At 47.0% G+C, this 25,569-nt stretch overlaps 1 protein-coding gene across 1 annotated transcript in view; it reads right to left on the reverse strand.

Annotated features, from left to right (window-relative positions):
* Positions 1–25,569, reverse strand: part of LOC135204505 (uncharacterized) — a 59,858-nt gene that overhangs the window by 1,967 nt on the left and 32,322 nt on the right. Inside the window, exon 2 of the mRNA XM_064234675.1 lies at positions 2,475–2,870. Within this exon, the coding sequence (XP_064090745.1) occupies positions 2,475–2,870 (396 nt within the window). The remainder of the gene's footprint in view (positions 1–2,474; positions 2,871–25,569) is intronic.

The raw sequence follows: 25,569 nt of genomic DNA on the forward strand, positions 1-25,569 counted from the left end.
CAACGCTGATCTGCCAGAAGAAATATGACTCCATCTCGTCAACCCTGGATACCGGATGATCCCTGCGAGAGCGATCGCCGGTCTGGCAAGAGTCATCCGAGCGACTCCTACTATCTTCCGCTCCGTGCCTGGGACCTGACGCGGTGAACGTACTCAGCAGTTTGGACCCTGGCTGCATGGTCACCCGTAGGTGACTGTACACTCGGTAACGCTCGCAAGCTGGCGGACGAGACAGTTCCCGGTCCGGAGGTGGAACCTCCGGAACCGGGAGAGGAGATACCAGCGGTGGCCGGTACCTCCATGGTCCCCGTCTGCTTCTCCCCGCCCCGAAGGAGAGAGACTGGCCCTGTTCCCGGAGGAACGGGAGGACCAGCGGAAGACACACCTGTCCTCACCGGAGCGGGACAGACCCTTAGAAGTCCCATGACGAGACTTCTTAGGGGGAGACCACCTTCTCTTTACGGCAAAGCCTAAAAGTAGAAGGGGAGGAGGCATGAAGATATGATGATCTCGAAGAGGAGGATGACGACACTTGACGAGCTCTCTTCCTCTTCGGTTTCTCCGAATTCTGCCAGACTTCTACCATCAGTAGAAAAACCTCACAGGGCAGCGCGACAGCTTCGTCCAGTGACATAACTCCCGGGTAGTAGTGGTAATGAATATGATTATCAGCAAGGGATCAGTACACACTCGAGGATCGGTACGCAACATGCAACGAGTCATAGGTACAATTCCAAGGTTAGGATAACCAATACGAAGAGCATCCAACCAATACTGCTGAAAACACAATCACCACTAGTCTGTAAAATAATGAAAAATATTTAAAGTAATGAGGATATTCCTCATACATCCAAGGGCACCGCCCTCCGAAGTGAGTGGAGATCCACCAACATCAACACCGCACGTCCATCCTTCTACCTTCTTCCGATAGTAAGTGAAAGGAAGAAGAGAAATTACCATAACAACAAAACACGGACAAACCTTTGAAGTTCCCTCGGTAATTCCCAAGTGTAAGCGTATTTCAGGATGAATAAATGGTCCATTACAGGATCAATATCACTTACGTAAATATGTCTCATCCTCACATTAAATACATATCTCGTCCTCATGCAGGTCTGAGCTAGTGTTAAAGGGCGAAAGAATGTAAATAATATGTTGGTATACCTTTGCCGCTGACTCTTAACACAAGTAGAAGGGCGGTTATAAAGGCTACCACAAAGAGTGGGTTTGTATATTACCGTATATTTCGGCGTATAAGTCGACCCTTTAGCCCCAAAAAATCATGCCAAAATTAGGGGGTCGACTTATCTAACGGTAACAAAAAGTGAATCTTTATTATTTTGGCATATCGGTACAGGAATCCAGGCTTTACAGTTGGCTAATAACAATGACAGCCTTGTTGAGGTAACTATGTACGTAAATACCAGTATTAAAAACATTTCACACTGTAATACGACAATAATAATACATTAGAACATCCATTACCTTAAATAAATGAAAAAAAATCAAAGTAACTTGAAGAAACCCCAATCGCACAGCAAGTGTAAACATTGCGTAGTCATTTGTAGTACCGTAGTTGAGAAGGATGCGTTCACTCTGACAGTTTGTATTTACCGGGGTATTGTTCAAAAACATTTATGGTATGAAATCTTTATTTATCACATAAAAAAAAAAAAAAAAAAAAAAAAATTGTATTTAATGGTAAATATGTATTTTAAAATCCTTCAAAATTACTTGAGTCATCGTCATTTGAAGTAAACAATTCATCAAACACTTAACTTGAGTGGCAGTTTGTACATACATATATACGTAGGCTGTTATGCAGCGTTAGTTAACGCTTTGTTTGTTTACATTACACTCGAGTAACGTATACCGAGTATATTACCTGTATTTCATATGGTAAGTAGAGCAACATATGTACCGTAATAACATTCAGGTTATTTTATATGATACGTTTTACCCTGCTGCTTATATTGAGCGTATGGTTGGCCTCACATTTTATAGGTCGACTATATACCCGATATTAGTTAAAATCATAAAAATTTACTCAGAATAGGGGGGTCGACTTATCTTCCAGTCGACTTATACGCCGAAATATACGGCATTTGAAAAAACAAGCACAAACCTTTGTTTAGTATTAATATCAAACACCATATATACACATTTATTTAAAAAAAAAAATAAACCAAAAGGATCCACCGGGAGAAAAAAAAGATCAACGACCAGTCAGCCGGAGCTCACAAACACACGTCTTCATCGGAGGACGGCCGAAAGCAAAGTGGAGTGTTTACACCCGGACATGGCTAGCCTGCTCCATGGTAGTTACTGCCTAACCACCTTGTTCAAGATTCAACGGCCGTAATTCCAACTACGCCGTAAGTACATTCCTATTGTTAAAGGACCGAGGATTTGTATTACGTGTCGGAACAAATCATAATCCATATGTAAAAAAATTTATAACTACCTGCACTTACCAGACATATCTTCCATAGGTGCATCTTCAGAACCCTTTTTGTCATATTTATCTTCAGCTTCTTTGACTGCAGTGTTGTCTCTGGCTTGGTGCCTATGGCTGAAGTCAAAATCTACTTCCAAAGACTGAACATCTTTATGTGGTAATGAGCAAGAGCTCACCCCTGTCTGATAGCGTTCATCCTCTCTTGGAAGTGATGTTGGTTTCTGTTCTGAATGATGGTCTGGCTCTAGCTCAAGTTCATCTTCTGGTTCCAACTTTACACCTGGCTTGTTGTCATGCTCTGCCTCACGCTTTAACTCAGGTTCAGGCTCTAGCTCATGCACTGAATCAAGATCTTCCTCCTCCTCTTCCTCTTGCTCATCATGGTCTGACTCCAGCTCAAAATCTCTAGCACCTTTTGAGAAAAAAAGTGAATATAAATCAGCTTCAAAATACTGGGAAACAGGCAAATGCTTATGTGCATACAAGGTGGTGTTATTCAGGATCTCAATTACGATAAACAACTGAGGAGACACAAAAATTACCTAACCATTTTTAACAGAAAAGGTCAAGTCTGGAATCATAAGAGGAAGAAACATTTTAAACCCTCAGTGTTCTACAAGAGAAGATATACATTACCTCAGCAACTTTTCAAAATTCAATACCTATCCACAAAATGCATCAAATTTGAAAGACAATTCTTTTCCTAATACAAAACTGCAGTTGGTTCTTTACATTAGGATAAGCTTGCAAATGCCACCTGCAAGAACAGGTGTTAAAAACTTACTGACCAGTTACATATTTAACTATCAAGGGGTAAGGGGAATATGGAGGCAATATGTGCTGGTTCTGGACATTGCTTGTTAATAAAAACAATTAAAAATAAATTTAGGTTAAGTAGCAACTGTATGATTTACCTCGCAAAGATTGCTGAAGTAAACCATTGCTCTTGCTCAATATTTTCAATTACATAAAATTGTTCCTAAGAGGGAAAAAAAAAATAAAAATCAAAACACTTAGTAACCTCTTACAATATGATTTTAGTATTTACCTTAAAAAAGTAAGATATTTAGAAGACTTCTTTTTTTTTACGAAAAGCTTAATGAAAAGGCATTGCATTCTTGGACAATAGAGTTCGGCTTTCTAAAACCACAAAATAAATGGTTAACTCTGGCCCTTGCAGGCTTTAAAGTCTCTAAATAAATTTTAATTGTCCTAACAGTAGAGCCTCTTCTTCATTCTTTACTAACAAGGTTAAATTTGGAACTCTTTCAGTTCTCAGTTAAAGCTTAGCCTTGACATCATTCTTGGCTCTGACTAATTCAAAGCCACAAACAAAAAATAAAATCCTCTTTATTACAATGCCTACCTAACTGGAAAATGCCTGCACCTCATTCACTCTTTTTCACTGTAGCTAGAGCCACCAAAAAATTCCACAGAAACTACTAAGAAATTTATTCCAAACCTTCATATGGATCATCAGATAAAAACTTCAATAAACTTCCATAATATGTCTAAGTTCTATAAAACCAATGATACTGAGCTCTGGGGACTTTATTCTCAAATGATCTTAACACCACCTAATGTCTGGATTGTTAGAGATCAAACTATACATGACCAAACTCAGGAAAGCATGAATCTATATAGTTACATAGCAGCCACTGAAAGTTCATTACTGTTTATCTCAAAAAGCAAAAGAATTTAAAGAAGTTGTCTACAGATGTACAGGCGGTGGAAATCCTTCCAGAACAACGTCGGGAACAGATCACAAACCACTGTCTCAGATACAGGGCCAGGGATGTCTCTTGCCTTGATTTAGAGCTAGATTTGTCTTAACCTGGCGATAGATTTCCCAGATACTTTAGAAAGCCCTCTCTTGGAGATGTGATCAAACATGGGCACCATCATCCGGGATGCCTTTGGCACCAGAAAGTCGGTTGTAAAACCACACTACTATGGTTAGCAGGAGGACAAACTTTGTTATGGTTTTTTTCCTTTTTTGGCAGGGGACGCCCAACAATCTTCATATATATTAGAAATATAAACGGTGATTAAAAGTACAATTACAATGAATTTTACAACATTCAAATCGCTAACCAATACTGCTTGTTAATAGTATGCAGTAGTAATAGCAATAGGGTGATATATGCAGGTGAAAGAGGCAGAAGACTGATAAGAATAGACCGTGTATGAGATTCTGAAACTTGCTCTGAAAGAGCCTATGCATTTTACCATCACAAAGTAGCCATATGTGGCCTTTGTGCAAGTGTAGTAAGAGTCGAATAAAAAAAACTGATTTTGCTGACATTATTGTAGACTTGCAGGATGATGCAATGCTGCAGACTACATAGTTCCAGTTTGAAAGGCACATGGTTGGTGAAATCCCACATAAAAATAACAATTTGTCAAAAAATAACAATTTGTTGAAAATTGATATTGTTATGATACAATAAAGTTTTGTACATACAGTGGGGCATCGCTTATTCACGGATCAGTATTCACGGATCCAGTTAATCACGGGTTTTTTCTTGGACCACTTCTCATGCTACATCGCTGGTATGAATCACTGGATCACGGGTTTGTCGTGTTGCGTATGCGATGTGTTTTTCGCTAGGCTAACCCTCGGCCGTGGGTCCGATAACTACCAACATACATTTAAAGACTCATATTATGATATTAACTGACAATAAAGGTAATAAAACCATTCTCACCTAATATATTATTGTCCTATCTTCGAAATAAATAGCCTACTCAAGGTTTATGTACGACGTTCATTGGTAGGCTAAGCGTAGTTGCAGTGCGATAACCACCAACGTACACGAACAGATTCACATTATGATATTAACTGACAATAAAGGTAATAAAACCATTCTTACCTTCTATATTATAGTCATATCTTCATAATAAATAGCCTATTCAAAGAATAATTCCACATCACTGCACTCAACTTATCGTCGGAGTGGCCAGCCACAAAATGTAAGCATATATCTTTACGAAAATGGTTTATGTATACGGTTGCGTTCAAAGTGACATTTTTTGTTTGATAAACTTTTTAGAAATTTTAATAGTGGTAGTAGTGTAAACTGTAATTACGGTAGTAATAACATTAAGGCTAAAATTAATTCGAACTTCATTATTATTTTGGCAGTATTCGTATATAACTTCTCTGAACAATGAAGTCATACAAAACTCTATTTGTCATAGATAATCGTAAGTATTGCTGTTTGTTATTGGCGACGAAGCGTAAACAAAATACATAAAAGCATTTTTTACCTTATATATTATCGTCATATCTTCATAATAAAAAGGCTATTCGTGGAGTAATTCCATATCGGTGAAATCAACTTTTATCTATGTGAGGCCAGCCAGCTGACAAAATGTACATACGTATATGAAAATCAAATTATGGTAGCGTTCACAGCAAGATTATCTTTCGAAATTTTTATAGTACTATTCATGCTACGTAGTAATAATGTTTGGAATACATGTAACATTCATTTTTATTACAAAATATCATCGTTATTTTGGTAGTGAATAATAGTTTAGAATTATCATACATACACTGCATTGTTATGGGTTTGTGGCAGTGATAAAACAACCAAAATAACGTTTTCCTTTAAATCAACGCAATTACTTTAATAAATTTTCACTTACCTGTGTATCCTAAAAAAAAAAAAAATAGTTCAAGTAACAAATGTTCTTTTTACCGAGTAAAACAAAAAGTAAAAAATCCTTCGGTATTTTGCCTTAATCAACTGATTTGGAAATTATAGATGGTTAGTCTAGAACAGTTAAACATGTTGTATAAACCAAAATAATGCAATTGGCGGGGAACAAATCTTTACATTCCTCGAGAGATTAGAGAGATGAACCAAGGCCATCTAGGATGAACTCTCTCTCTCTCCTCTCAACTATACTCTAACTTGAGTCTCTGAAACCAATAGGTATTAGCTCACGCGCAACTGTGTGTGTATGGGTATACTGTTAAAAAATGTGCTGTACCTACAGGTAATACCTACATCTTGGAAGATAAAACAAACAAAAATTTTGTTGTTGTTAGTCGCCGGGGATGTAAAGGGTGTGACCAGCAGACAGAAAGATTAACATTTTTCCAGAGATTAAAGAGCTGAATTTTGTTTTGAAGGTATGTCAACCGCGTTAGTAAATAGGTATCATCTTCTAAAGAAATTTTTTTTCTCTTCTTTTTGCGGAAGAATCTTCAAGCCATTTTGCATTCAAAGTAATGAGAAGTAATCATTCTATTCTTCATGAAATCAGTAAAATACTTACACTAATAAAAACTAAAACTATGTACTGTATGCAAACACACACATCATCGTTAGCTTCATGTGTGTAAACGTTCATTCTAAGAAATTACAGAGTAGTATAACTAACACCTGATTGGTTGGTTGGTAGCCATGGAGATCTGTTATCCAATGACTGCCCTCTGCTTCTGTTCTATTTATAGACATGCCATGGATGGCACTAGGTTTGAACGTTACCATGTTCGTGATTTTCTGACTGCTGACGGCAAAAATTACTCAATAATTTTCTTTATACTATAATTATTCCTTCATGAAAACAATAATATAATATGATCATTTTAATTTAACGTATAGTAGTATGAAAAATACCAGTGTGTCGTAGCGATGCGTCATCAATATAGTGGTATGAAAATACCACATGGTGTTGTAGCGATACGTAATCACAAAGTACAAATCCTTTTCCCGGACCATCCTCAGAATTTTACGACTCTTCAACTTCAAGATCGATATGGTGAAATATATTATATAGTCATACTTATTGTTGTTAAAATTCACAAGTTGAACTGCAAAACATTATTATATTTTGATTGTTATGTACATATATTTTTTGTGTTTTACAGAATGTTTGTTTGAAAATAATACCTATTAGTGAACATATGGTATTAATTGTCCCACTATTTTATTATAGGTGATCTCAATTATCTCACATTTATTTAACAGTATTATATTAATATTTATTTAAATAAAATGTAATTAATAAATAACAATAATGAAAAACATAAAGGGAAAAAATGTTTTTGCTGCAGTAGTGGTGTTTGTTTTGATTAATGCATCTGACCTCACATTTCCGAAATCTGAAAAATTCCAAAAACCGAAACATCGGAATGTGTGTGTACTGCACATTTTTTTAAACACGCACACAATGTCTACACATTTACTGATACCCGTTGGTGAAAGACTCAAATTACAGTACGAATTTATTCCTGAGAGAGAGAGAGAGAGAGAGAGAGAGAGAGAGAGAGAGAGAGAATGATTAAGGACTCCAAGGCTGTTATTTTTACAATTATTTTATTATCTTGGATTCTTTTTTAATCTTGAGATTTTCTATTCACTCTTGAGATTAATAAGAAAATTACCGCCGTAACTTGACTAGCAGCAGCACACATCTGGAATATGACTCGGCCATTAGCATTGGCTAAACCACCAACCTTATGAACTGACGCTCTCGGAAAAGGAACTCGAATGATACATGAGATACATGACAAAATAACAATAATGAAAAACATAAAGGGAAAAAATGTTTTTTGCTGCAGTAGTGGTGTTTGTTTGATTATGCATCTGACCTCACATTTCCGAAATCTGAAAAATTTAAAAACCGAAACATCGGAATGTGTGTGTACTGCACATTTTTTTAAACACGTACACAATGTCTACACATTTGCTGATACCCGTTGGTGAAAGACTCAAATTACAGTACGTGAGAGAGAGAGAGAGAGAGAGAGAGAGAGAGAGAGAGAGAGAGACGAGAGAGGAGAGAGAGAGAGAGAGAGACTCTAAGGCGTGTTATGTTATTTTTACAATTATTTTATTATCTTGGGATTCTTTTTTAATCTTGAGATTTTCTATTCAATTCTCGAGATTAATAAGAAAATTACCGTAACTTGACTAGCAGCAGCACACATCTGAATGACTCGGCCATTAGCAGGCTAAACCCCCAACCTTATGAACTGACGCTCTCGGAAAAGGAACTCGAATGATACATGAGATACATGACAAAACCACTGTTTATGGTGAAAATTTGGGGTCGCATGATATGAGAGATTGCACGTAACTCGAGTATATATGTGATTTTTTTTAGCCTTTTATGGAGCAAAATCTAGCAAGAAATTGCCATTCCCAGTTGGCAACACTGGCCTACCCACGTTTGTCCAAGTTTTGTTTGTTGTTGTTTTTGAAGTGTGTGTGTGCGGCGCGTTTTTTAAATTGTACCCATATAAACGAGTTAATTATGTGGCATCCAAAAGCCCTGATTCTTTTATTCTTATGGGAAAGACGCCTAAAGGTCAGATGAAGGTTTTTACGTGGAATATATTAACATGTGTTGTGACGAAGGGAAGAGATGTTTCACTGCATACTGCTGGCGATTGCACTGCAAAATCGTCGCCATCTTTTGTCAACATAGATTGTTGGTGAGTACCCATATGATTTACATAATTTTGATAGTTCTCTTACCACTAATCCTCTCTTTCCTTGTAAAAAAAAAAAAAAAAAAAAAAAAAAAAAAAAAAAAAGAGGCCCACTATGTGTATGTAGGCTTCTAGCTGTAATCCATAGGCTAGTAGGCTACATATGTACAGTAGTACAAATAATACATTTATTTTTTAAGGCTAATTTTGTAAAATAACTTTAAAACTGTCTTGAATTTAGTTTTAGGTGATAGTTGAAAACATATTTGGTGTTTGAACTAAAGTAGGCAGTTTAACATATGAATAGTGGTCTTGGTGGGTTAACTATTAAAGTAGGCAGTTTTAAGCAATTTTTGAGGGGGGATATCAGGATAACACGGGTATTTACTTATCACGGGGGGTTTCTGGGCCCCATCCCCCGCGGATAACGAGGCCCCACTGTACTTACCCGGCAGATATATATTTAGCTATAGTCTCCGACATCCCAACAGAATTCAAAACTCGTGGCACACGCGACAGGTAGGTCAGGTGATCAGCCCACTCCCGCCGCTGGGTGGCGGGACTAGGAACCATTCCCGTTTTGTAATCAAATTTTCTCTTCCACCTGTCTCCTGACGGGAGGCTGGGTGGGCCCTATATCGTATATATCTGCCGGGTAAGTATGTACAAAACTTTATTGTATCATAACAATATCATTTTTGTACATGCAATTTCCCTGGCAGATATATACTTAGCTGATTGGCACCCTTGGAGGAGGGCAAGAGACAGCTACATACTAAATATATATAATAAAAAATAGGAAAACAACATATGTTGTAGGTATAATAAAAAAAAAAACCTTGGTTCCTACCTGAATGGGCAGAAGACTTCATGGATACTGTCTATGAGTCTGCTTGCCTCAAGAGCTTCAGCGAGGATGAAACCTGTGACTGATAGCCCTTCTGGATCTTGTCAATGGGGGCTGGCCCACTTACTTGACGGAGCCTGTCTTGGATCGTGCCAATGGGGGCTGACCCACTTACATGGCAGAGCCTTCACCTGTATCGTATCACGGGGGCTAACCCTCTTACATGACAGAGCTTTAGGTACTAAGATACTACAAGGAGCACAACAACCAATCCTGACCACCTGACCACGCTAACATGTTAGAAACTAAGATTTGAAAGGGGTCCACTTCCAGCACCCTCTTCCTAACAACCTAAAAAACACATCACAAACCATTAAAAACCCTAACATAACTAAACTAAATAGGATTGGCTTCAGCTCCCTGTCCCAGCAACGAATCCGCAGATACGTACGCTCCAATAGAGAATCACTTATCATATGTTACTCGAATGTCTCTTAAATAATGGGATGCGAACACCGAGTTGCATCTCCAGTATGTAGACTCGACGAGAGTCTGGAGAGACAAGTTCTCATGGAAAGCCAAAGAGGTAGCGATGGCTCTCACCTCATGAGCTTTAACTCTTAGGAGCTTGAGGTGCTCGTCTTCACAGGCTAAGTGGGCTTCTCTGATTACGTCCTTGATAAAGAAAGCCTGAGCATTTTTAGAGATGGATCTCTTAGGATCTCTAACCGAGCACCATAAACTTTCCTTGTTACCTCCCAGTTTTCTCTTCCTCTCCAGGTAGAACTTGAGGATCCTGACTGGACACACAGTCCTCTCTAGTTCTCTTCCTGCCAGTGAGGAAAGTCCCTTAACCTCGAAAGTTTTCGGACAAGGTTTCGAAGGGTTTTCGTTCTTAGCGAGGAAAAGGGGCTTGAAGGAACAGATTGCTGAGTCCTTCCTGAACCCAACTGTGTCTTCCAAAGCTTGGATTTCACTTACCCTCTTGGCTGAGGCTAAAGCGAAGAGAAACAACGACTTCCTGGTCAGGTCTCTGAAAGAAGCTGTATGTGGAGGTTCAAATCTAGGGGACATTAAATATCTTAGAACCACATCCAGGTTCCAACTGGGTGGTCTAATATTCTTGGTTTTAGAGGTCTCGAAGGACCTGATTAAATCATGGAGGTCTTTGCCTTCTGCAATATTTAGGCCTCTATGCCTGAAGACTGAGGAAAGCATGCTTCTATAGCCTTTAATTGTGGAGACGGCCAGGTTACAATTCTCTCTCAACTAAAGGAGGAAGTCGGCTATGTCTGTCACAGAGGTATTGGAAGAGGATATCTTATGAGCTCTGCTCCATCTTCGAAACACCTCCCACTTCGACTGGTAGACTCGAACGGTAGAGGCTCTCCTTGCTCTTGCAATAGCCTTTGCAAGTCCGCATGAAAAACCCCTCGCTCTGACAAGTCCTTCGATAGTCTGAAGGGAGTCAGACTGAGAGCGGGGAGGTTTTTGTGGTATCTGTCGAAGTGGGGCTGTTTGAGAAGATCGCTCCTGAGTGGAAGCGATCTCGGAAAATCTATCATCCATTCCAGTACCTCTGTGTACCAGTTTTCAGCTGGCCAGAACGGGGCGATCAGAGTCAGTTTTGCTCCTTCTGCTGCTACAAACTTTCTCACCACTTCCCCTAGGATCTTGAATGGGGGAAAAGCATACTCGTCTATCCCCGACCAACTGAGAAGGAGGCCGTCCACTGCTACCGCCCTTGGGTCTGAGATTGGGAGCAGTAGTTTTCCAACTTGCGTTCCAATGTGTGGCAAACAGGTCTACGTTCGGCCTTCCCCAGAGGTTCCATTCCGTAGGAAAGACCTGCTCTTTCCAGCTCAGAAGATCGGCCCTCACATTCCTTTCTCCTTGTATAAACCTTGTTAGGAGAGTGATGTTTCGCTCTTTGGCCCAAAGCAGTAACCCCCCTGCTTTCTCGTAAAGGGAGAAGGAGCGAGTTCCTCCCTGCTTCCTGATGTAAGCTACGGTTGTGGTGTTGTCGGCGTTGACCTGCAACACCGATCCCGAGATCTGAGCCTCGAAGTGCAGGAGTGCCAGATGAACTGCTGCCAACTCCTTTAGGTTGATGTGCCAGGACACCTGTTCCCCTCTCCAGGTGCCTGACACTTCTCTCGCGCCTAGAGTGGCTCCCCAGCCCAACTCTGAGGTGTCTGGAAAATGAACACTAGGCGAGGGCTCAGAGCATGAAGGGACACGCCTTCGTTGAGCCTGTGCGGGTTCAACAACCAATGGAGATTCTCCTTTATCTTCTCTGAGAGAAGGAAGGAGTCTGACAATTTTTGGGACTTCTGATCCCAATTCTCCCTTAGGTAAAATTGCAGGGGCCTTAGGTGAAGCCTTCCCAGAGAAATGAACTTTTCCATCGAGGAAAGGGTCTCCAGCAGACTCATCCAGTCCCTCACGGAACATCTTCTTTCTCTAGGAAAGCTGCTACTTTTTGCAAGCAGCGATCTCGTCTTTCCTGGGACGGAAATACTTGAAAACCCCGAGAATCCATCAGAATCCCCAGATAGACAATGCTTTGCTGGGGAATCATCTGGGATTTCTCGAGGTTTACTAACAGTCCTAAGGACTGGGTCAACTTCAGAGTCAAAATCAAGTCCTCCAGACAGCGAACTTCCGACTGGGCCCGAATCAGCCAGTCGTCTAGGTACAATGAGATCCGAACTCCTTCTAGATGTAGACAATGTGCTACATTTTTCATTAGGGCTATGAACACTTGCGGGGCCGTCGAAAGCCCGAAGCACAGAGCACGAAACTGGAATACTTTTCCGCGTACAATGAACCTCAGGTATTTCCTGGAAGAAGGGTGGATTGGAACGTGGAAATACGCATCCTGAAGGTCCAGGGACACCATCCAGTCCCCTGGACGAAGAGCTGCTAGGACAGAGGATGTCGTTTCCATTGCGAACTTTTTCTTTGTCACGAACAAGTTTAGAGCGCTCACATCCAAGACCGGTCTCCACCCTCCTGAGTTTTTTGGTACCAAAAACAGGCGGTTGTAAAACCCCGGGGAATGGAGCTCTTGTACTTCTTCTATTGCCTCCTTGTCCAGCATCTGGCTCACCAGATGTTGAAGGGCTTGGTTCCGTACCGGATCTTTGTATTTCACTGTTAACTCCATTGGAGTTGTCGTCAAGGGAGGTTTCTCCCTTTTCTCCCTGAAGGGGATCAGATATCCTCTCTCGAGGATAGAGAGGGACCAGGCGTCCGCCCCTTTCTGTGCCCAGACTTCGTGGAACTTTAAAAGTCTGGCACCTGCTGTCATCTGGAGGACTCCTGTCTCAATGGCTCTTAGCGAAAGATCTTCTCGAAGACCTTCCTCTCTTCTCAGGTCGTCTGCTCCTAAGAGAGGCTCTAGGGGCGGACCTTCCTCGAAAGGGCTGTTGGAAGGGAGCCTTTTCCCTCTTGGTCACCGGGACCGCTGGCTTCAATCTTTTGGCCGATTGAGCCAGAAGATCTTGAGCGGCCTTTCCAGATAAAGACCTCGAAATATCTTTCACAATTTCTTGCAGGAAGAGGTGACTCGACAGGGGTGAGTACAGAAGAGCGGATCTCTGTAGAGGAGACACGGACTTGGTTAAGGAGGAGCTGTACACAGCCCTCTTCTTAAGGATGCCCGATCCGAAGAGGGAAGCAATCTCGGTGGACCCATCCATCACCGTTTGTCTAAACACGACAATACGCTGGCTAGTTCCTCCATGTTCACGAAGTCAGGATCCTGTGCCCTCTTGGCCAGAGCTCCTAGAGCCCAATCCATAAAGTTAAAGACTTTGAGGGTGCGAAAGAGGCCTTTGAGGAGATGGTCCATCTCACACATCCCCCAAGAAGCCTTCGCAGACAGAAGAGAGCGCCTCCTTGACGAGTCTACGAGAGAAGAGAAATCTGCATCAGCAGAAGAAGGCAGTCCCAATCCCATGGACTCTTTGGTGTCGTACCATATGCCTGGTTTTCCCACAAGCTTGGACGGTGGACAGGAAAAAACCGTCTTCCCTGCTTCTTTCTTGGAAAGAAGCCAGCTCTCTAACCCTTTAATAGCTTTTCTCATAGAAAGAGTAGGGCGCATCCTGACGAAGGAGGGGGATTTCGACAGCTGTGCTTGAAAGCAAAGATCCTGGGGAAGGAGGGTCAGCCGGGCGAAAGAGAATCTCCGAACTCTTGCAGGAGGAGAGACGCTAGTTTCTTATAATCAGAGACCCCCGCGTCCTTAGGGGATTATTCTCCTCTGAAACTTCCTCCATAGCAGCTGCTGGAGAGAGAGCTTTCTAGGCGAAAGGCTCTTAGATGGAGAGGCGCTTTTCTCCCTAGCCGAATTCTTGGCAGGAGAACAGAGTCTATTCCCAACGAGAGCTCTGTTAGGAGAACTAGTCTCCACTTGCTGGCGCTTAGCAGGAGTAGGGTGCCTGCTACCATCCTTAGTTCTGAGAGGATCCTGGAGCTTCTCAGGGTCCTGGCGCCAGCCAGGAAAGGCGCTTGCGTCCTTGAAAGTGCGCCTCACAGGAGTAGGGCGCCTACTGAGTTCAGGGCTCATGTCCGTATCTTGGCGCCTGGGAGGCAACATGCGCCTGCAAGGAGAAAGGCAGTTGCCTTGATCTCGGCACCAGCCAGGAGAGGCGCTTGTGTCCTTAAGAGGGAGCCTGGAAGGAGATGCGCCTGCCAAGATCCTGGCGCCTGCTAGGAGAGGCGCTTGAGTCCCTTTTAGGGCGCCTGGAATGCCCACTATTCCCTCTATTCCTACTACAATCGGGGAGCCTTTCAGGCTCTAGGCGCTTGCAAGGAAAGGAGCGTCTGTCCCTTGTACAGCGCCCGGAAGGAGAAAGGGGTCTGCTACTTCCAGGGAAATTATGCTGCTCCTGTCGCCTGCAGGAGAGGAGCTTGCGTCCATCACAGGCAGTCTGGAAGAATTAAGACGCTCACGAGGAGCACGGGGAACGTCTGAATCCAGGAGGCTCTCAGGCTCCTAGCGCCTGTCAAGAGAGGCGCTTGCGCCCCGCGACACACTCCTAGAAGGTCGCTTAGACGAGGAGAGGTGTTTGCGAACAGAAGAGGGCCTGACAGGAGAAGACGTACGGCCGTGACGAGAGGAGGCATAAACAGCCGAAGGCTTTGCTGGGGAAGAGTGCCTTTCAGGAGAAGGGCGTCTACCTGAGCCAGAGCAAAGGCTAGAAGCCGATCTCTTAACAGAGCTCTTGATCGGAAGGGAGACATCCTTCTTTCGAGATGCGCCCTTCGACAGCGAGCCTACCAGAGCGGACAACTGCTCTTGGAGGCCAAAGAGGAACTTCTTCGTCGTCGAACTAACTCCTTCAGGAGAGGAGTCAGGAGATCTTAGAGCTCTCTTCTTCTGTGAAGGAGAATACTCCGGGAAGGGCTCAGGGCTGGAGTCCAAAGCGTCTCCTCCAGGAGGCTTGCAGGCTCTCTTGAGAGGGCGAGACTTGGACACGGAACTCCACCTGCACCTAGGCGAGGACGAATCGGAGTCCGAAAAGCACTTCCATAGGATGCTTTTTCTGTAGCTATCCATGGCAGCCTGGGAAGAGTCTACAGGTTCTACCGAAGGGACGCCTGACTGTTGGGGATACTCTACACCCCCCTTGCGGCTGTCGACATTCCTCCTCCCCTGGTCTTGGGAGTCTGGAAGAGCTCTAGGCCTAGGGGCAATGCGGAGCCGGTCAGACGCCCCCTCCACTGCACTGGGGACACTGCACACATCACTGTCCTTACCTTTTTCCTTCATTGCTCGTAGCTGCGATTGCAAGCTATGGATCGAGGCTTTCATTGCAGCCATCTCCGAAGACGAATCCACGGGTTCGCTGCGGGGGGAAGGGGCTGAAACCATATTGGAGGCAGGAGAATCTACATAAGAGTTAGGAGCTACTTCCTGATCAATTGAGCAGGACCTACAAGAGCTTCTGACGGAAGCCTTCCTGACTCTATCTTTCTCCAACTTTCTGATATATGCAGCCAAATTCTTCCATTCTATTTCAGTTAGACTTTCACACTCTACACAGGTGTTAGCTACTGAACAAACATTCCCCCGACATTTTACAAAAACAGTGTGAGGGTCTACCGAAGCTTTCGGTAGCCTCACCTTACATTCCTCTTTCACACACACCCTAAACACAGGTGTCACGTCAGACATTCTTAAGAAAAATCCAAATCAATATCCAAAAAACGGTCCACAAAAAGCGTATGCCAAAGCTAAAGATCAAATACGTCACCAAAGGTCAACCAGAAAATTCTCAGCAAGCGAGAAAGAATTTCAATGCAGGAGGAACCAACAACAATGTGCAGAACTGGCGACAGAGAAAATCTGATTAGAAAACGGGAATGGTTTGCATTATTGCCAGTCTCCTTCCTCCCCTTGCTAGAGGAAGGAGCGGGATTGCTTCTATGATTCTGATAAGAAACATAAAAAGGATGCTTATGTATAGGCATACAGCATCAATCGTCCGACCAGTCAGTGTGAGCTGGAGTCCTATCCTCAACCCGAAGGACGAGGAATGGATGAGGCGGGGAAGGGGGAGAGCCAGTCACTCTTGCATCCTTCTTACCTCTACAACTGCACACCATGGACGAGATGCAGTCGAGGAGCTGGGTAAGCAAACACATCTGCAAGCATCCACCACTGGTCCAGGGAAATGAGGTTCCAAGGACCTGTGGGCAGTCCCGGAGGGAAAGAAGGGTATAGTCGCGATAACCTATCACTCTTTCTGTCCGACATATTCTTCGGAATGATGTCCAGTACCCATACTGGTCTATCTGTCTGCAGCGAAGTGTCTCGCATTCTCGTATCCCACTGCAGCGAGGTCTCTCGCAGTCTCGTACCCCACTGCGGCGAAGTCTCTTCGTCTCCGCGGTGGATAGGACACAGACACTACATGGTGGGTGTCGATGGTACTGGGTACTGGAACAAGCTAGTAGGACGAAGTAATGACTGATCTGGAACAACCGAACTAAGTCCACAGCGTAGCTCGTAACTGTCTTGGACGATTCGATAGCTGCCGACTGACTGCGTTCGGTTGTGTGAGGCGAGCTGTCCAAGCATCCGAGTGTAGTCACGTGACCCTCGCCTTTAAAGGGTTATACCGAGAGACCATACATATCGTCTATTTGTTGCCACCGATGCTGGAAGGCGAGATGATGATTCTCTCAAGGCATGTGCCCAACATGCGAAAGTCAATGGCCTTCTAGAGACCGAGGTCCCTGTTGACAAGACAGAAGTTCTCATAGTAGTTGAATTTCAGCTAAGGAGAAACAACACTATGCGCCGTTGAAGACGAAGGTGGAAGGTGAATGTAGACCTACGTCTTCACAGCCGAATCGAGAGAAGTAACTCTCAAGATTCTGAACTTAGACAAGTCCCGCCTAAGACACTAACCCGTGAAGACGGTTTAATCCCTGTGATTTACAAAGGACTGAAAACGCTAAACCGCTATTTCATTGCTGTTCGGTGAGAAGTCGTAGTTGCAATGAAAGCGGAGCGCTTTTCAGTAATGAAAACACAAGGGTGTACTGCCTGAAGGACAGCTTTTCATGGGCTGTATCATCATCATCTTCTTTTCAGGTTATCCAGGGAGGACATCTATATACGTACTTGGAAGTAGAGCTGGCAGGGCGGGGAACAGGCGATGTCTTCCATTATACATCTACAATTCGGGGTGAACAAGGAACAATTGCACACCTACGAATACGAGATATATTTAGAAGACAAACTCAGATGTCTGAAGAAATCATTCCGCATTATTGCAGCAGCAGGTGCGATGCAGCAGGAGACTAGGCTAGACTTCTGTTACCGTGCGGTAAACAGAAAGATGATAGTCTATTGAGATATCTGTCAGAAAATTCTCGCAATATCCAAGGCGATGCAGTAGAGATGGTCATTCACGTATGCGAGAATTCCAGCCAACCAGAGACCTAAGTCTGTGATTGCTGGGCAGAGATTCGGTTCGCTAGTCAATCATTGTAGAGGAGAGACATAAACCGACCGTGCTATCTCGGGAGAAGCCAGCTGGGGTACTGGGCTTCTGCGGCAGGTCAGCCCAAATAATACCCGCTAGCTCTCGCTCACTCGTCATCCTGAGTTGCCAGGTAATCCATTCCAAGAAGGAACGCATTTGGCTAGAACCATCGAGTGCAAAAAAATACGCTCGAACATTTGCATTTAATCGAAACGGATTTCGGTGAATGCAAACGCTGAGGTGGTGGTGTTGTAACAATACCAATAAGCATCTCAAAATCAAAACTGGTAACTCCTGGGAGGTTTGCAGGCAGTCCTGAGTTGCAGTTCAATTAAGAAGATACTATTCATCTCGGTCACAATCCGTAGAGTTAACTACGGTATGGGTATGTGCCTACACCTCGGACAATTCAACTGATTAACAGAATCATGTCGCGACGGCAATATACGTAGCATATTTGTAGGTTCCTGTGCATAGACCTCCATCCTAAATTCTTTTCCATTCGAGGAACGAGAATAAGGACTGGAAGCCGACACCCTTCATTCTCAAATGAAGAGAGTGAAGGAGAAGTTTTCCCCCGAAGGAAGACCTCAATGGTGATAACAGGATACTGAAGACGATAGTTCAAGCCAAACTGGATGTTCCCACCCATTCTTCTCTATCCTGGGGTTGGCCGCCTACTGTGAGATATTCTTCCTTCAGCAGCAGTGCTTCTCTCAAACGCTAGAAATTCCAGGAATTCGAGCATTCGGTGAGATTCCCGATTATCGTAGTAACAATTATCCGGGATTCCTGTCTCGCCCACTCTGGACCGTGGTTTTGCCCAAGTGTTTGCAGATCGTAGAAAACCAGAACACTCGGAGAGTGCTAGAAATTCCGAAGAATTCTAAGCACTCGGCGAAACCCCCACCAAATTTGTCAGACGACCATCGGGTGGTGGTCCTCCCGATTACCGTAGAAATCGAGGACGGGGCAAGATTCTTCCTTAAAGACGGGGACTTACGTCCGGTAGGACCCGAGGTCCCCACAGGAACGCAGTCCCCAACGTGGAATCCTACGGAGAATGCTCTGCAGGATCCCTCCCCTTTAATTCGTAGCCATAGGGAGAGAGGGAATGGGGAGGAAGATGGATACTCGCTCGCCTTTCCAGCGGAACTAGCGTCGGAGAAGCGAGTACGAGCAGCCATCACCGTGCGTGATGGCCGCTCAGAGTCTAGGAAAACGTTTACCGTCAGGTAAGAAAACAGTCGAGGAGGGTTACGAACTCATACTGTAGGCTAAACGCTGCTGCCACCGTGACCTTCGTCTGGGTGGGGCTCGAGCGAGCGAGCGAGCACCTGACAGGATAGAGCCGATACCACCAACCTTTCCGACACGTCCCAGTCCTTGTCGAGGTCGAAACCTCTCAAGAGGACCAAAGGGGAAGCCCACTGTGGTCTCTTGAGTGTGTGGTCCAGACGGACCGTCACGTGAACAGCGGTGATGGTCCCTCCGAGAGTCTGGGAAGCATCATTCGTCCTCGCCAGCCCCCCACGATCTCCTTCAACCACTTGAGAGAGGATCTGTTGGTCCCAAGACTGAACCAGGCTCGTGGCCAGACCGTGAGAAGTGCATTCCTCACGGTCACTCCTGTTCGCCTCGTTCCTCCCGGTGTAGCCTGAGGAGGTTGAAGGACAGGTGAGGGAGACCTGATGCTCCTACCCTGCCTACTAGCAGAAACCAGTAGGCTGGGAGGACTGCAGCGAGCGCCAACCCACGGTGGTCGATCGAGCTGCAGGTCTGGACCAGCAGTTCTTGCGGAAAAATGCTGGACCAAGGAACGGAGCGTCGGCCTCTTATATCAGAGGAGCTGTTACGAGAGCTCCTCCCCTGCCTACCAGCAGATCCGGTAGGCTGGGAGGACTGTAGGCGATCATCAACCACGGTGATGATCGAGCTGCTGGTCTGGATCAGTGGTCTTCCTGCTCTTCAGGAGAGCTGCTGGCGATCGAGCGGCTCTCCTGGGGAGAGCGGCTAGACCGAGAGCAGCGGCGACGGTCCCAAGCGTCAGAGGAGCTGCTGCTGGTTCCCCTATCCATCCAGTCCCAGTGGGAGCGGCGGTCAGGGTACAGGCAGAGTCTGCTGTCGCGGTGGGAGCGTGCCCCTCGCGATCACTCCCTGATCGCCTCGCCTGAGGAAGTTGAAGGGATAGGAGAGGAAGGCCTGATGCTCCCCCCCCCCCCCCCCACACACACACACACACACGCCAGCAGGACCGGTGTGCTTGGGGGGCTGCAGGCCTGGTCGCACGGCTGGACCGAGAACAGCGCCCCGGTCCCGTGCGTCAGAGGAGCTGCTGCTGGTCTCCCTACCCGTCCGGTCCCGATGGGAGCGGCGGTCAGGAGACCTGCAGAGACCACTGTCGCGGTGGGAGCAGTGCCTGTCCTCACGGCGCGTCGAACCGCTGAAACCAGCCGGGGCTGGTTCCTGCGATCAGGGGACCTCTTCCCTGCCTCAGCCCGTGACCGGTCTGGGACGTCGATCAGCATGCCCAGGTACTTCATCCTCTGCTTGGGTTCGAGCTTAGACTTCTCGTGATTCACCACAATATCCAGTTCGCAGCAGAATTCGAGGAGTCGATCTCTGTCCTGCAGCAACTGAGAGCGGGAGCTCGCCAGGACTAACCAATCGTCGAGATACCTCAAGAGATGTATCCCTACCAAGTGGGCCCAAGCAGACGACACCAGCATGAACACCTGTGGGGCGGTTAAGAGACCGAAACAAAGTGCCCTGAACTGGTACACCTTCCCGTCGAGGATGAAGCGGAGGTACTTCCTGGAGGATTGATGGACAGGTATCTGGAAATATGCGTCCTTCAAATCTACAGAAAGCATGAAGTCGTTCTCCCTGATGGAATCGAGCACCGACCGTGCCGTTTCCATCGTGAACCGAGTTTGGCGAACAAATCGGTTCAAGGGAGAGAGATCTATCACCAGGCGCCAGCTCCCCGTAGACTTCTCCACAAGGAAGAGGCGGCTGTAGAAGCCCGGCGACTGATCCTGAACGATCTCCACAGCTCGTTTGCTCAGCATGGCTTCTACTTCCCGCTGAAGCATCACGTCCTTGGTCGAGCCAGGAACGTAGGTTTGGAGATGGACTGGGTTGGAGGTGACAGGTGGCCGAGACTCGAAGGGTAGTAAATATCCCTCCCAAAGGACGTTTACTATTCAGGTCTCCGCCTCATGCCCGGCCGCCCTGGTCACTCGGGTGAGAACAGTGTCTCTACGCCGGAGAGCCAGGTTGGCCCACAGGTTGGCCGTCTGGTGGGCCAGGTAGGCGATAGCTCTACCCCCAGACTGGCATAGTCTCACAAAAGCAGGGTCTCCTTCAGGAGTGATATTCCCTAAGGAAGCCGTGGTTTTCGAAACTGTGAGGGACCACAGGTCGAGCCATGAGACTGCCTGGAAGGCTGCCATTGCGGTAGACTCCAAGGAAAGTGCCTCCTGCTGCGAGAACCAGAGGTTCTCCGACAGGAGCTGCGGCAGAGACACCCCCGGAGTTAGCCTAGCTAGCTCCGGGTGAACCTGTTTGGGCGGCAGAGGGTCCTCCGAAGGCACGTAAAAGCGCCTCTGTTGCGGTAGAGGTGGAGGAAGGAGCTTAGCGGACCTATTGGATCGAAGAGAACACTCCTGTCTGGAGACGAGTGTCCACCTGGCCCAGCACGCTGTCAGCCAAAGCTGATCGTGACAGACCCACCGCTGTCCTGGGTTCCTTCTTAGGTCCCCAGAACACCTCTAAGCCCAATGTGGGTTCGGTAGGTGGGAGCAGCGATCCTTCTCCGAGGTCGTTGTGCTGACGGATCAGTGCAATCACCTCCGTGAACGACCTCTGGATCTCGGGAGTGACTGCATCCTGAGACCCTCCTCCTTCCACAGGAGGAACCCCGACAGACCCCTCCTGGTCTCCTCCTACCACTTGCCGTGCGTAATGACCATGGGTGGGATCCGAGGACCGTGCCAGGTTCTTAGGGCGTTGTGGCGGGATCGCGAGGGGGGCGCCCTTTGTGATCGCTCCTGATCACCTTGCTCTTCCCAGTAAAGCCCGAGGAAGTTGAAGGTATCGGAGAGGCATACCTGACGCTCCCCCGCGCCCACTGACAGAGCCGGTGTGCTTGATGAGGCTGCAGGCAATCGTCAACCCGCGGTGGCGAACGGTCTGCAGGCGTGGTCAAACAGCGTCAGAAGAGCTGCTGCTGCTGGTTCCCCTCTCCACGGTCCCGGTGGGAGCGGCAGTTGGGGGATCTGCAGTGTCCATTGTCGCGGTGGGAGCGAGGTCTATCCTCACGCCGCGCCTGGACCAGCCAGGTCTGGGACCGACGCGTCAGCCCTGGTACCCAAGCGCGTCGTCACATGAGCGATTGCGAGTCTGGTGAGAGTCACCTGAGCAACTCCCTCCAGTCTTCCGACTCGTGCCTGGATCCTGGCGCCGAGAGAACTCAGATGCCTGGGTCTTGGCTGTCCGATCACCCACAGGTGAGCGAACACTCATGACTCTCGCGAACAAGAGGCCGAGACGGGCAGAACCTCTGGCGGGTGAGGTGAGGAAGTGCCGGTACTAGCCGACACTCCTCTGGTCCCCATCTTCTTCTTCCTCGCGGAAGAGGAGACAGGTCCCGTTCCCGAAGGAACAGGAGCACCGACAGAAGTCCCAACCGTCCCACCGGAGCGAGACGAACCCTTAGAAGTCTCGGCATGAGATTCTTAGCTTCTTAAGTGGGGAGGCAGCCTTCTTCTTCTTCTTCGGCTTGGGGGCCTTAGAAGTTGAAGGGGAAGCGGCGGCAGGCGACGACGACGAAGAAGACACCTTCCTCCTCTTCCTCAGCACCACCGTCGGGTCTTCCATCCAGGACGGAGCCGGAGCAGTTGCCGAAGCAACAGGGGCCCGACTGGCACCTGTCCGGAAGGACCTGGGGTGGGAGCAGCAACACCACAAGCAGGAACGACGGCGGCAGGAACTGGTACCAGGGCTATAGCGGCAACGAAATCAGAAACAGGAGGCGGGGCAGGAACCGGCAGCATCCTCTGCACAGGAGGTAGGTCTAGCGGTGAGCTCTTGGGACACCAGAAGTCCGGGGCTGTGGCAGGAACGGGGAAACCAGGAGGCGGTGTAGCAACGGGTAAGGAAACCTCCAGCAGCAGAGCCTGCACAGCGGCAGTCAGGGTCACCGTGGCTACGTGCTGCATATACACCAGGTGAGGCGGCGCAGCGTAACCCGGCATGGATACCGTCATGGTAGTCGTGGTGGTAGGCCGGTGCGTAACCGGCATGGCCCCTCTCGCCAGATGACTCAGCAGCCCCTGGACCGTCGATGTCCCTTGCAGCCCCAGTGAGTACCAGGCCCTGCCGAGATTGTCGCCCGTGGTCAGCAAGTCTGAGGGAGGAAAAGTCAGGTAGATTAGTGGGGGGTCCACCCTCGCCCTGGGGGGGGAATAGTTCCCAGCCCGAGCGACCCGCGATGTCGGGGTATCTCGCCCCCTCCTCTGCGCTCGACTGATCGAATGAGGAGAGGGAGCGAGAAACCTCCCCCAAAGGGGAAGGAGCCATAAGAGGGAGCTGAGCTGGAGGGAGAAAGGAGGAAGATAAATCAGTGACCAAGGGCGTAGCCGGGGAATCCTCTGACGACTCCTTAGCTGGCTTCCGCGGCTTCTTCCTCCCCCTGTAGCGCTCCCACTGCGCCTTCGACCAAAAGATACATGTATCACATGTCTCGGAGCGAGAGCATTCACGCCCTCGACACCGAGCACAAAAATCATGAGGATCTACCTCCACAGAAGAGCGGAAAGCCCCACACTTACGGCACCCCCAATACCCGGGCATAGTCTAAGGTTGATGGGGGGGCGAGGGGGTTTCTCCGGCTCTTGTTTGCATAATCCATAATAAAAATGAAAACCAAAACAGACACGCACTTACTTTGTACTTGCAACACATACAAGTAAAAGAAAAAGTGAGAAAGCCTTCACGCAGTGAAGAAAACAAAGCATACAACCGAAGCGGGCAGAGAGACGAAGAGCAGCACATCCATCCGAGAGCGCGGCCGAAAGCAAAGAGGCTCCTCGCCTCGCAGTCAGGCGTACAACTAACTGCCGGACAAGTAGTTAACTACCGAACCCCTTGTTTAAAAGGCTTACGACCGGTTCAGCTGCCGCTAAGTACCTTCCTATTGTAAAGGACCGATGGTTTGTATTCCGTATCGGAACAAATACAATTTTTGACAAATTGTTATTTGTTCTGATACGAATACAAACCATCAGTCCTTTACAATAGGAAGACTCACTTCTTGGTGGGAGGAATCTGAGTCTTAAGAACAGACTGTTGTTCGTCCAACCTTGGTTCCCTCCCTGGTCGTAAGAGCAGAGGGAGGGATCCTAGCCTCTGCCCAATGATCGGGGTATGTACCGCAGGATCAATGGTCAGACCTCTGGACCCTAGTAATAAGAGGGAGGCAAGCGTACCTCTTAAAACTAGCAAGCAGGAACTTGTTCCTATTGCAAGAGACAATATGAAGTCATGGGTTTGTCTCTTGTAGGCTTCCACTTCAACCCCCTTGTTGGGGGAAGTGGTGGATATTTACTCCTATCCCTAATGAAAGGGATAGGATGGGGCTTGGTCGAGTAGCTCACCTGCATCGTCTCCTGTTCCAGTGTACTGACGACCGCGTCCCTCTGCTCACAGGTAGAGAAAAAGAGAAAAATGGGGAAAGAGAAGCCAGTCACACTCATTCACTCATCCATTCATGCAGTCACACAAGGATGCGATGCTGTTCCGTCCACTCGAGTGCTGGGTAAGCTACACAACGTGTTGAGCAGCCACCAAGTGTCAAGGAAAAAGTGTCCAAGGACCTGTGGGCAATATCCCGAAGGTAGAAGGAGGTGAAGGTGGTCTGGTTAGACCAGGCCCCTGCCTTCAGGACCTGTGCCACAGAGAAGTTCTTGCGGAACGCAAGGGAAGGACCAATACCTCTGACTTCGAGGGCTCTCGGATGAAGGGTACGGATGTCGTCGCTACCATCAGCTTCATACGCCCTCCTGATCACCTCACACAGCCAGAAAGAAAGTGTTCTTGGATACGTACTTCTTTCTTGGTCACCCCAGTGTTAACGAAGAGGCATCGTCACTCAGGCCTGAGGTGCCGAGTTCTCTTCAGATAGCGCCATAGCCCCCTCAACAGGACAAAGCAGCATCTCATCCGTATCGTTGTCGAAGTACATTAGGGAGGGGAATGTGAAAGACTCAGGGACCGAAGGATTCTGAATCTTAGCTACGAAGTTCGGGACAAAATAAGAGCGCCACAGATCCCCATCCCCTGGAATGTTTGACGTCGAAGGAAAGACCATGAAGTTCCCCTACTCTCTTTGCCGATGCCAGGGCTGGCAAGAAGAGGGTCTTGAGGGTCAGATCCCTGTCTGACGACTCTCGGAGTGGCTCGAAGGGCCTTCGAGTCAGACTCCTAAGGATGAGAGTCATATCCCACCCCGGGGGCCTGAGTTCCCTGGCAAGACCTCTCGAAGCTCCTCATTAGCAAGATCTCGAACGACTTAGAGATATCCACTCCCCTCAGTTTCAGGAGGGCAGGCCGGTTCTGTATCCTTTTGACTGTGGGGACAGATAGGAGCTTGTCTCGGCGAAGAAACACGAGGAAATCTGCTACCTGCTGAAGAGTGGCTCTGAGAGGAGATAGACCCCGTCTATGACACCAACCACAGAAGACGGCCCACTTTCCCTGGTACACAGCTGCAGAGGACTGTCTGATGTACCCAGCCATCTCTGTTGCT

This window comes from Macrobrachium nipponense, chromosome 47, assembly GCF_015104395.2.
Source record: "Macrobrachium nipponense isolate FS-2020 chromosome 47, ASM1510439v2, whole genome shotgun sequence".
Classification (NCBI taxonomy): domain Eukaryota; kingdom Metazoa; phylum Arthropoda; class Malacostraca; order Decapoda; family Palaemonidae; genus Macrobrachium; species Macrobrachium nipponense.